This window comes from Taudactylus pleione, unplaced genomic scaffold (assembly GCF_031769625.1).
Source record: "Taudactylus pleione unplaced genomic scaffold, aTauple2 ptg000278l, whole genome shotgun sequence".
Taxonomy (NCBI): Eukaryota; Metazoa; Chordata; class Amphibia; order Anura; family Myobatrachidae; genus Taudactylus; species Taudactylus pleione.
In genome coordinates this window covers 2802141-2815000 of record NW_028284680.1, presented here as the reverse complement: position 1 = coordinate 2815000, position 12860 = coordinate 2802141, and the positions used below count along the sequence as shown (strand labels likewise).

The window sequence follows — 12860 nt, the reverse complement described above, 5'->3', positions numbered from 1 at the left end:
GGTGTACTACACGGCTAGCTGCACATGATTCAGTACAGTGTTTCTGGGTGTACTACACGGCTAGCTGCACATGATTCAGTACAGTGTTTCTGGGTGTACTACACGGCTAGCTGCACATGATTCAGTACAGTGTTTCTGGGTGTACTACACGGCTAGCTGTACATGATTCAGTACAGTGTTTCTGGGTGTACTACACGGCTAGCGGTACATGATTCAGTACAGTGTTTGTGGGTGTACTACACGGCTAGCTGTACATGATTCAGTACAGTGTTTCTGGGTGTACTACACGGCTAGCGGTACATGATTCAGTACAGTGTTTGTGGGTGTACTACACGGCAAGCGGTACATGATTCAGTACAGTGTTTCTGGGTCTACTACACGGCTAGCTGTACATGATTCAGTACAGTGTTACTGGGTGTACTACCTCTGGATGTAGTATATAGCTGATGGTACATGATTCGGTGGAGTGTTACTGGGTGTACTACCTCTGGATGTAGTATATAGCTGATGGTACATGATTCGGTGGAGTGTTACTGGGTGTACCACCTCTGGATGTAGTGTACGGCTGATGGTACATGATTCGGTGGAGTGTTACTGGGTGTACCACCTCTGGATGTAGTGTACGGCTGATGGTACATGATTCGGTGGAGTGTTACTGGGTGTACCACCTCTGGATGTAGTGTACGGCTGATGGTACATGATTCGGTGGAGTGTTACTGGGTGTACTACCTCTGGATGTAGTGTACGGCTGATTTTACATGATTCGGTGGAGTGTTACTGGGTGTACCACCTCTGGATGTAGTGTACGGCTGATGGTACATGATTCGGTGCAGTGTTACTGGGTGTACCACCTCTGGATGTAGTGTACGGCTGATGGTACATGATTCGGTGGAGTGTTACTGGGTGTACTACCTCTGGATGTAGTGTACGGCTGATTTTACATGATTCGGTGGAGTGTTACTGGGTGTACACCTCTGGATGTAGTGTACGGCTGATGGTACATGATTCGGTGGAGTGTTACTGGGTGTACTACCTCTGGATGTTGTGTACGGCTGATGGTACATGATTCGGTGGAGTGTTACTGGGTGTACCACCTCTGGATGTAGTGTACGGCTGATGGTACATGATTCGGTGGAGTGTTACTGGGTGTACCACCTCTGGATGTAGTGTACGGCTGATGGTACATGATTCGGTGGAGTGTTACTGGGTGTACCACCTCTGGATGTAGTGTACGGCTGATGGTACATGATTCGGTGGAGTGTTACTGGGTGTACCACCTCTGGATGTAGTGTACGGCTGATGGTACATGATTCGGTGGAGTGTTACTGGGTGTACCACCTCTGGATGTAGTGTACGGCTGATGGTACATGATTCGGTGGAGTGTTACTGGGTGTACCACCTCTGGATGTAGTCTACGGCTGATGGTACATGATTCGGTGGAGTGTTACTGGGTGTACCACCTCTGGATGTAGTCTACGGCTGATGGTACATGATTCGGTGGAGTGTTACTGGGTGTACCACCTCTGGATGTAGTGTACGGCTGATGGTACATGATTCGGTGGAGTGTTACTGGGTGTACCACCTCTGGATGTAGTGTACGGCTGATGGTACATGATTCAAATAACTTTTAAACATTAAAGAAACTTGTAGTAACTGTAGTAATCAGCGTTTAGACCCTGCTGTGATAGCATTACAGGAGAGCCCAGTCTGATGCTTACAGTGTCTTTATTCGCTGTTTTCCAGACTCCATCAGCTTGTTCCTATTCGCCTGGCCTTTTGCGCTGTGCATCGCTGTGACCCAGCGCTATGCATCCTGGACGGTGGTATACGCTGCTCTGTATCTTACTTCTCTCGCTGTGCCCACGTGGTGACTCAGGTATGTAACTGACTTTATTAGTAACGATTCCTGCTGATTTTCCCCTATAGTATCCTATATATTTCCTGCTACCATACACATCTTTATATACTGGCCCATCCAGAAAACATATCCCTCCACAATGCTCCTATCCTAACATAGTCATTATTGCCTCCCCATCAGTGTACATATCCCTCAGTGTACGTCTCAGCTATCGGCCTCCCCATCAGTGTACATATCCCTCAGTGTACGTCTCAGCTATTGGCCTCCCCATCAGTGTACATATCCCTCAGTGTACGTCTCAGCTATCGGCCTCCCCATCAGTGTACATATCCCCCAGTGTACGTCTCAGCTATCGGCCTCCCCATCAGTGTACATATCCCTCAGTGTACGTCTCAGCTATCGGCCTCCCCATCAGTGTACATATCCCTCAGTGTACGTCTCAGCTATCGGCCTCCCCGTCAGTGTACATATCCCCCAGTGTACGTCTCAGCTATCGGCCTCCCCATCAGTGTCCATATCCCTCAGTGTACGTCTCAGCTATCGGCCTCCCCATCAGTGTACATATCCCTCAGTGTACGTCTCAGTTATCGGCCTCCCCATCAGTGTACATATCCCCCAGTGTACGTCTCAGCTATCGGCCTCCCCATCAGTGTACATATCCCCCAGTGTACGTCTCAGCTATCTGCCTCCCCATCAGTGTACATATCCCCCAGTGTACGTCTCAGCTATCGGCCTCCCCATCAGTGTCCATATCCCTCAGTGTACGTCTCAGCTATCGGCCTCCCCATCAGTGTCCATATCCCTCAGTGTACGTCTCAGCTATCGGCCTCCCCATCAGTGTACATATCCCTCAGTGTACGTCTCAGCTATCGGCCTCCCCATCAGTGTACATATCCCTCAGTGTACGTCTCAGTTATCGGCCTCCCCATCAGTGTACATATCCCTCAGTGTACGTCTCAGCTATCGGCCTCCCCATCAGTGTACATATCCCTCAGTGTACGTCTCAGCTATCGGCCTCCCCATCAGTGTACATATCCCTCAGTGTACGTCTCAGCTATCACCTCCCCATCAGTGTACATATCCCTCAGTGTACGTCTCAGCTATCGGCCTCCCCATCAGTGTACATATCCCTCAGTGTACGTCTCAGCTATCGGCCTCCCCATCAGTGTACATATCCCTCAGTGTACGTCTCAGCTATCAGCCTCCCCATCAGTGTACATATCCCTCAGTGTACGTCTCAGCTATCAGCCTCCCCATCAGTGTACGTCTCAGCTATCGGCCTCCCCATCAGTGTACATATCCCTCAGTGTACGTCTCAGCTATCAGCCTCCCCATCGGTGTACATATCCCTCAGTGTACGTCTCAGCTATCAGCCTCGCCATCAGTGTACGTCTCAGCTATCGGCCTCCCCATCAGTGTACATATCCCTCAGTGTACGTCTCAGCTATCAGCCTCCCCATCAGTGTACATATCCCTCAGTGTACGTCTCAGCTATCAGCCTCCCCATCAGTGTACGTCTCAGCTATCAGCCTCCCCATCAGTGTACATATCCCTCAGTGTACGTCTCAGCTATCAGCCTCCCCATCAGTGTACAGTGACTTTGTAGAATTGTAATGTAATATTCCCAGATGTGTTTGTTGCAGATGGGGCACCTCACTTTCTGTCAGAGCCTATTACAACAATCCAGAATCCCGGAAGCCCGGTGACGCTGTTATGTTCTGCTGAACCACCGTCCTCCCAGATTTCTTGGATATTTAATGGAGAATTGTTGGATAGAAGACAAAGTCACGATCTAGAACTTCTACCTGGGCACCTGAACATCCCGTCTCTTAGCCTGCACCATGTTGGACGTTATCAGTGCATGATCAATTCTAGCAGAGGTTCTATTATCAGCACGCCTGCAAACGTGTCTATGGCGTGTAAGTAAATCTGACTTCACATGGAAATTTGCACGCTGCCCAACATGACTATTAACCAAGCCCATTGCTCGAACCTTCAAGGCTAAGGGGAAGCTAAACTATGCTGCAGTTTATAAAAGAGTGACCGTCATCGGCAGCTTTGACTGATCATATTAAACTATCAAGTTTTAACTGTTACTGATGTTTCAAATCCATCAGTCAAAGTTGCCAATGATCGCCATCTTAGATAAACCGCGGCATAGTAAATCTACCCCCAAGTTTCCTTTTATATACTACTGTTCTCTCCTGGTGTAACCCAGGCACATACACTACTGTTCTCTCCTGGTGTAACCCAGGCACATACACTACTGTTCTCTCCTGGTGTAACCCAGGCACATATACTACTGTTCTCTCCTGGTGTAACCCTGGCACATATACTACTGTTCTCTCCCGGTGTAACCCAGGCACATATACTACTGTTCTCTCCCGGTGTAACCCAGGCACATATACTACTGTTCTCTCCCGGTGTAACCCAGACACATATACTACTGTTCTCTCCTGATGTAACCCAGGCGCATATACTACTGTTCCTCTCCTGGTGTAACCCAGGCACATATAGTACTGCTCTCTCCTGGTGTAACCCAGGCACATACACTACTGTTCTCTCCTGGTGTAACCCAGGCACATACACTACTGCTCTCTCCTGGTGTAACCCAGGCACATACACTACTGTTCTCTCCTGGTGTAACCCAGGCACATATACTACTGTTCTCTCCTGGTGTAACCCAGGCGCATATACTACTGTTCTCTCCTGGTGTAACCCAGGCGCATATACTACTGCTCTCTCCTGGTGTAACCCAGGCACATACACTACTGTTCTCTCCTGGTGTAACCCAGGCACATACACTACTGTTCTCTCCTGGTGTAACCCAGGCACATATACTACTGTTCTCTCCTGGTGTAACCCTGGCACATATACTACTGTTCTCTCCCGGTGTAACCCAGGCACATATACTACTGTTCTCTCCCGGTGTAACCCAGGCACATATACTACTGTTCTCTCCCGGTGTAACCCAGACACATATACTACTGTTCTCTCCTGATGTAACCCAGGCGCATATACTACTGTTCTCTCCTGGTGTAACCCAGGCACATACAGTACTGCTCTCTCCTGGTGTAACCCAGGCACATACACTACTGTTCTCTCCTGGTGTAACCCAGGCACATACACTACTGCTCTCTCCTGGTGTAACCCAGGCACATATACTACTGTTCTCTCCTGGTGTAACCCAGGCACATATACTACTGTTCTCTCCTGGTGTAACCCAGGCGCATATACTACTGTTCTCTCCTGGTGTAACCCAGGCGCATATACTACTGTTCTCTCCTGGTGTAACCCTGGCACATATACTACTGTTCTCTCCTGGTGTAACCCAGGCACATATACTACTGCTCTCTCCTGGTGTAACCCAGGCACATATACTACTGTTCTCTCCTGGTGTAACCCAGACACATATACTACTGCTCTCTCCTGGTGTAACCCAGACACATACACTACTGCTCTCTCCTGGTGTAACCCAGGCACATACACTACTGTTCTCTCCTGGTGTAACCCAGGCACATATACTACTGTTCTCTCCTGGTGTAACCCAGGCACATATACTACTGTTCTCTCCCGGTGTAACCCAGGCACATACACTACTGCTCTCTCCCGGTGTAACCCAGACACATATACTACTGTTCTCTCCCGGTGTAACCCAGGCACATACACTACTGTTCTCTCCCGGTGTAACCCAGGCACATACACTACTGTTCTCTCCCGGTGTAACCCAGGCGCATACACTACTGTTCTCTCCCGGTATAACCCAGGCGCATATACTACTGTTCTCTCCTGGTGTAACCCTGGCGCATATACTACTGTTCTCTCCTGGTGTAACCCTGGCGCATATACTACTGTTCTCTCCTGGTGTAACCCTGGCGCATATACTACTGTTCTCTCCTGGTGTAACCCAGGCGCATACACTACTGTTCTCTCCTGGTGTAACCCAGGCGCATACACTACTGTTCTCTCCCGGTGTAACCCAGGCGCATATACTACTGTTCTCTCCCGGTGTAACCCAGGCGCATACACTACTGTTCTCTCCCGGTGTAACCCAGGCGCATACACTACTGTTCTCTCCTGGTGTAACCCTGGCGCATATACTACTGTTCTCTCCCGGTGTAACCCAGGCACATATACTACTGTTCTCTCCCGGTGTAACCCAGGCGCATATACTACTGTTCTCTCCCGGTGTAACCCAGGCGCATATACTACTGTTCTCTCCCGGTGTAACCCAGGCGCATACACTACTGTTCTCTCCCGGTGTAACCCAGGCGCATACACTACTGTTCTCTCCTGGTGTAACCCAGGCGCATACACTACTGTTCTCTCCTGGTGTAACCCAGGCGCATATACTACTGTTCTCTCCTGGTGTAACCCAGGCGCATATACTACTGTTCTCTCCTGGTGTAACCCAGGCGCATACACTACTGCTCTCTCCTGGTGTAACCCAGACACATATACTACTGCTCTCTCCTGGTGTAACCCAGACACATATACTACTGCTCTCTCCTGGTGTAACCCAGGCACATATACTACTGTTCTCTCCTGGTGTAACCCAGGCACATATACTACTGTTCTCTCCTGGTGTAACCCAGGCACATATACTACTGTTCTCTCCTGGTGTAACCCAGGCACATACACTACTGCTCTCTCCTGGTGTAACCCAGGCGCATATACTACTGTTCTCTCCTGGTGTAACCCAGGCGCATATACTACTGTTCTCTCCTGGTGTAACCCAGGCGCATATACTACTGTTCTCTCCTGGTGTAACCCTGGCACATATACTACTGTTCTCTCCCGGTGTAACCCAGGTACATATGCTACTGTTCTCTTCTGGTGTAACACAGGCACATACGCTACTGCTCTCTCCTGGTGTAACCCAGGCACATATACTACTGTTCGTGCCTCTTTAGGCTTGTGATTCCGTCCCACATGACTTCCTGTATGCTGTATGTACGTGGCTGTGCCATATAAAAAAGGTTAATAATTATGATCTATCAATCATGTGTACACTGTGTGCCTCTCTCGCTGCGCTGTGTACACTGTGTGCCTCTCTCGCTGCGCTGTGTACACTGTGTGCCTCTCTCGCTGCGCTGTGTACACTGTGTGCCTCTCTCGCTGCGCTGTGTACACTGTGTGCCTCTCTCGCTGCGCTGTGTACACTGTGTGCCTCTCTCGCTGCGCTGTGTACACTGTGTGCCTCTCTCGCTGCGCTGTGTACACTGTGTGCCTCTCTCGCTGCGCTGTGTACACTATGTGCCTCTCTCGCTGCGCTGTGTACACTATGTGCCTCTCTCACTGTGCTGTGTACAATCTGCAGATCTCGGGCACTTTGAATCCTCCTCCAAACTGGCGATTATGGCGGAAGAAGGAAGCAGCGTGATTATAACGTGCCGGGTTCCGCACAGTTTGCCGCAGGCTAAGCGCCATTACAGAGTGAAAGGAAAATGGCTGGAGAAGTCTACAGGTGGGTGATCTCTGGAGGTATTGGACTTTATTCTGAGTCACATGTAGGCCGGATTGCGCCAGCATGCAGCGTTTGTAGCGTCCCAAGCTGCACACGCAACTCTGCAAACGTATGCACGATACAGAGTGATCTCAGGCGTTTCTGGGTGGTGGCTGGGCTGCAGCAGTGCGAGCACTCGAGTCGTGCGTACACAATCTGGACGCCAAATTCAGATGTCTCGTCTGCACCCAGCATTGGGTAGGTGTAAGATGACGGCAGCTTTCCTGTCCGGAAAAGTGTTGCGGTGTGATAAGTGCGCATTTTGAGGCGCTTATACTTTCATAGGCATTTCATCTCCAGTCCATTCGCCATCAGTGCTTGCGTGCTAATCAGCCCCTCTCTGTATTACACAGGTTACTTATATAATACACATACACCGGTGTGACCACACTCGCCATCAGTACCTGCGTGCTAATCAGCCCCTCTCTGTATTACACAGATTACTTATATAATACACATACACCGGTGTGACCACACTCGCTGTCAGTACCTGCGTGCTAATCAGCCCCTCTCTGTATTACACAGATTACTTATATAATACACATACACAGGTGTGACCACACTCACCGTCAGTACCTGCGTGCTAATCAGCCCCTTTCTGTATTACACAGATTACTTATATAATACACATACACAGGTGTGACCACACTCGCCATCAGTACCTGCGTGCTAATCAGCCCCTCTCTGTATTACACAGGTTACTTATATAATACACATACACCGGTGTGACCACACTCGCCATCAGTACCTGCGTGCTAATCAGCCCCTCTCTGTATTACACAGGTTACTTATATAATACACATACACCGGTGTGACCACACTCGCCATCAGTACCTGCGTGCTAATCAGCCCCTCTCTGTATTACACAGATTACTTATATAATACACATACACACGTGTGACCACACTCGCCGTCAGTATCTGCGTGCTAATCAGCCCCTCTCTGTATTACACAGGTTACTTATATAATACACATACACCGGTGTGACCACACTCGCCGTCAGTACCTGCGTGCTAATCAGCCCCTCTCTGTATTACACACGTTACTTATATAATACACATACACAGGTGTGACCACACTCGCCATCAGTACCTGCATGCTAATCAGCCCCTCTCTGTATTACACAGATTACTTATATAATACACATACACCGGTGTGACCACACTTGCCATCAGTATCTGCGTGCTAATCAGCCCCTCTCTGTATTACACACGTTACTTATATAATACACATACACAGGTGTGACCACACTCGCCATCAGTACCTGCGTGCTAATCAGCCCCTCTCTGTATTACACAGATTACTTATATAATACACATACACAGGTGTGACCACACTCGCCATCAGTACCTGCGTGCTAATCAGCCCCTCTCTGTATTACACAGATTACTTATATAATACACATACACCGATGTGACCACACTCGCCGTCAGTACCTGCGTGCTAATCAGCCCCTCTCTGTATTACACAGGTTACTTATATAATACACATACACCGGTGTGACCACACTCGCCGTCAGTACCTGCGTGCTAATCAGCCCCTCTCTGTATTACACAGATTACTTATATAATACACATACACCGGTGTGACCACACTCACCGTCAGTACCTGCGTGCTAATCAGCCCCTCTCTGTATTACACAGATTACTTATATAATACACATACACACGTGTGACCACACTCGCCGTCAGTATCTGCGTGCTAATCAGCCCCTCTCTGTATTACACAGGTTACTTATATAATACACATACACCGGTGTGACCACACTCGCCGTCAGTACCTGCGTGCTAATCAGCCCCTCTCTGTATTACACACGTTACTTATATAATACACATACACAGGTGTGACCACACTCGCCATCAGTATCTGCGTGCTAATCAGCCCCTCTCTGTATTACACACGTTACTTATATAATACACATACACAGGTGTGACCACACTCGCCATCAGTACCTGCGTGCTAATCAGCCCCTCTCTGTATTACACAGATTACTTATATAATACACATACACCGGTGTGACCACACTCGCCATCAGTACCTGCGTGCTAATCAGCCCCTCTCTGTATTACACACGTTACTTATATAATACACATACACCGGTGTGACCACACTCGCCATCAGTACCTGCGTGCTAATCAGCCCCTCTCTGTATTATACAGATTACTTATATAATACACATACACCGGTGTGACCACACTCGCCATCAGTACCTGCGTGCTAATCAGCCCCTCTCTGTATTACACAGATTACTTATATAATACACATACACAGGTGTGACCACACTCGCCATCAGTACCTGCGTGCTAATCAGCCCCTCTCTGTATTACACACGTTACTTATATAATACACATACACAGGTGTGACCACACTCGCCATCAGTACCTGCGTGCTAATCAGCCCCTCTCTGTATTATACAGGTTACTTATATAATACACATACACCGGTGTGACCACACTCGCCATCAGTACCTGCATGCTAATCAGCCCCTCTCTGTATTACACAGATTACTTATATAATACACATACACAGGTGTGACCACACTCGCCATCAGTACCTGCGTGCTAATCAGCCACTCTCTGTATTACACAGGTTACTTATATAATACACATACACAGGTGTGACCACACTCGCCATCAGTACCTGCGTGCTAATCAGCCCCTCTCTGTATTACACAGGTTACTTATATAATACACATACACAGGTGTGACCACACTCGCCATCAGTACCTGCGTGCTAATCAGCCCCTCTCTGTATTACACAGGTTACTTATATAATACACATACACAGGTGTGACCACACTCGCCATCAGTACCTGCGTGCTAATCAGCCCCTCTCTGTATTACACAGGTTACTTATATAATACACATACACAGGTGTGACCACACTCGCCATCAGTACCTGCGTGCTAATCAGCCCCTCTCTGTATTACACAGGTTACTTATATAATACACATACACAGGTGTGACCACACTCGCCATCAGTACCTGCGTGCTAATCAGCCCCTCTCTGTATTACACAGATTACTTATATAATACACATACACAGGTTTGACCACACTCGCCGTCAGTACCTGCGTGCTAATCAGCCCCTCTCTGTATTACACAGGTTACTTATATAATACACATACACCGGTGTGACCACACTCGCCATCAGTACCTGCGTGCTAATCAGCCCCTCTCTGTATTACACAGATTACTTATATAATACACATACACCGGTGTGACCACACTCACCATCAGTACCTGCGTGCTAATCAGCCCCTCTCTGTATTACACACGTTACTTATATAATACACATACACAGGTGTGACCACACTCCCCCTCTCTGTATTACACACGTTACTTATATAATACACATACACAGGTGTGACCATACTCGCCATCAGTACCTGCGTGCTAATCAGCCCCTCTCTGTATTACACAGGTTACTTATATAATACACATACACAGGTGTGACCACACTCGCCATCAGTACCTGCGTGCTAATCAGCCCCTCTCTGTATTACACAAGTTACTTATATAATACACATACACCGGTGTGATCGCACTCGCCGTCAGTACCTGCGTGCTAATCAGCCCCTCTCTGTATTACACACGTTACTTATATAATACACATACACCGGTGTGATCGCACTCATCTTTGCCGCATTAAGAGTAGGTAGGTGAGCGAAGACACATCTGTGTGTGTTAGTACAAGGTAACACAACTGGTCACACAAAGAAATACACTATCCTGAAGCTCATTGTGTTTTGACCGTACAAAACCCTTCAGTAAATTCAACAAAATAACACAAAACGGCGATTTCAGTACAACAGCATTTCTACGTTGCTGCAGAACTGTTGCCGATGCGACGGCCTGGCATCACCGGGGCATAAACCAGCGACTATCCGGTTCTTGGCGCTGCTGAAGGACTTCCCGATCAGACAGCGGCACAGTAAGCCGTGATCCTTCAGTTGACACTTTACAGTTAAAACGTGGAATTGACTTTATGGTTTGCCCGTAAATGCTGATATATTTGCCGCGCAGACCTGGTTGTGGCCACCGGAGCTTCTGGCGACGATTCCAGACATTGACTATTTGACGTGAGATGCAAAAATTGCGTGCGACGCTTGCGTGGCTAGGTCCCCTGCCTTAGAGCACATATGACGGCCTTTCTCATGTGTGCTGAGTATTCTTTTCCTGATGTCCTCGCCATCCGTATCGGGCAATGGCGTAACAGTCTGTGATCATGTAAGCCGTGTTCAGTAGAGACGTAACTTACAAAACATAGTGTAAAAAGACTTTTGACTCATCGCCCTAAAGTATTTTTCTGACAGAAACCCTTTTTACCGAAATATGGTGAAGCCCCGGCGCTGAAGTGAAATGTGCGCAACTCCACCGCTATTGCCAGCAATTGTCCTGGCTGTGTTACGCAGTATTACACCACTGACAAACGCACATAATTGCTTTCTCTTTGTCATTGTTAGAGAAGTACCTGATCCTGCCGTCTGGGAACTTGAAGATCCTAAATGTGTCTTCTGAGGACCAAGGACAGTATCGGTGCGCTGCGTACAATCCAGTCACTCATGAGCGCAAGATAAGCCCCTCGGTCTACAAGCTGTCTATTGGGCGTAAGTGGTACTGTATTGTCACCGTTATACCATACTGTGTATATGTTACTTTTGGGAACCTGTCCGGAGAATGTGAAATAGGTGCTGACGTCATACGTGTTACTGCACAGCCGGCAGATCGTCGTAGGCCATTTTTAGGTCATACGTGTTACTGTACAGCCGGCAGATCGTCGTAGGCCATTATTAGGTCATACGTGTTACTGCACAGCCCGCAGATCGTCGTAGGCCATCTTTAGGTCATACGTGTTACTGCACAGCCGGCAGATCGTCGTAGGCCATTATTAGGTCATACATGTTACTGTTACTGTGGCAGATCGTCGTAGGCCATTATTAGGTCATACATGTTACTGTGGCAGATCATCGTAGGCCATTATTAGGTCATACGTGTTACTGCACAGCCGGCAGATCGTCGTAGGCCATTATTAGGTCATACATGTTACTGTTACTGTGGCAGATCGTCGTAGGCCATTATTAGGTCATACATGTTACTGTGGCAGATTGTCGTAGGCCAGTATTAGGTCATACGTGTTACTGTTACTGTGGCAGATCGTCGTAGGCCATTATTAGGTCATACATGTTGCTGTGGCAGATCGTCGTAGGCCATTATTAGGTCATACGTGTTACTGTTACTGTGGCAGATCGTCGTAGGCCATTATTAGGTCATACATGTTACTGTGGCAGATCGTCGTAGGCCATTATTAGGTCATACGTGTTACTGCAGAGCCGGCAGATCGTCGTAGGCCATTATTAGGTCATACATGTTACTATGGCAGATCGTTGTAGGCCATTATTAGGTCATACGTGTTACTGTTACTGTGGCATATCGTCGTAGGCCATTATTAGGTCATACGTGTTACTGTGGCAGATCGTCGTAGGCCATTATTAGG

At 48.1% G+C, this 12860-nt stretch overlaps 1 protein-coding gene across 4 annotated transcripts in view; it reads left to right on the top strand.

Moving 5' to 3' along the window:
* The window catches only part of CDON (cell adhesion associated, oncogene regulated), a 220354-nt gene that overhangs the window by 153357 nt on the left and 54137 nt on the right, over nt 1–12860 (top strand). For all 4 annotated transcript variants that reach the window (XM_088481767.1, XM_088481766.1, XM_088481768.1 and 1 more), the window contains 4 exons: nt 1744–1876; nt 3502–3777; nt 7179–7325; nt 11830–11973. In XM_088481767.1, the coding sequence (XP_088337893.1) occupies nt 1807–1876; nt 3502–3777; nt 7179–7325; nt 11830–11973 (637 nt within the window). In that variant the 5' untranslated portion in view covers nt 1744–1806. The remainder of the gene's footprint in view (nt 1–1743; nt 1877–3501; nt 3778–7178; nt 7326–11829; nt 11974–12860) is intronic.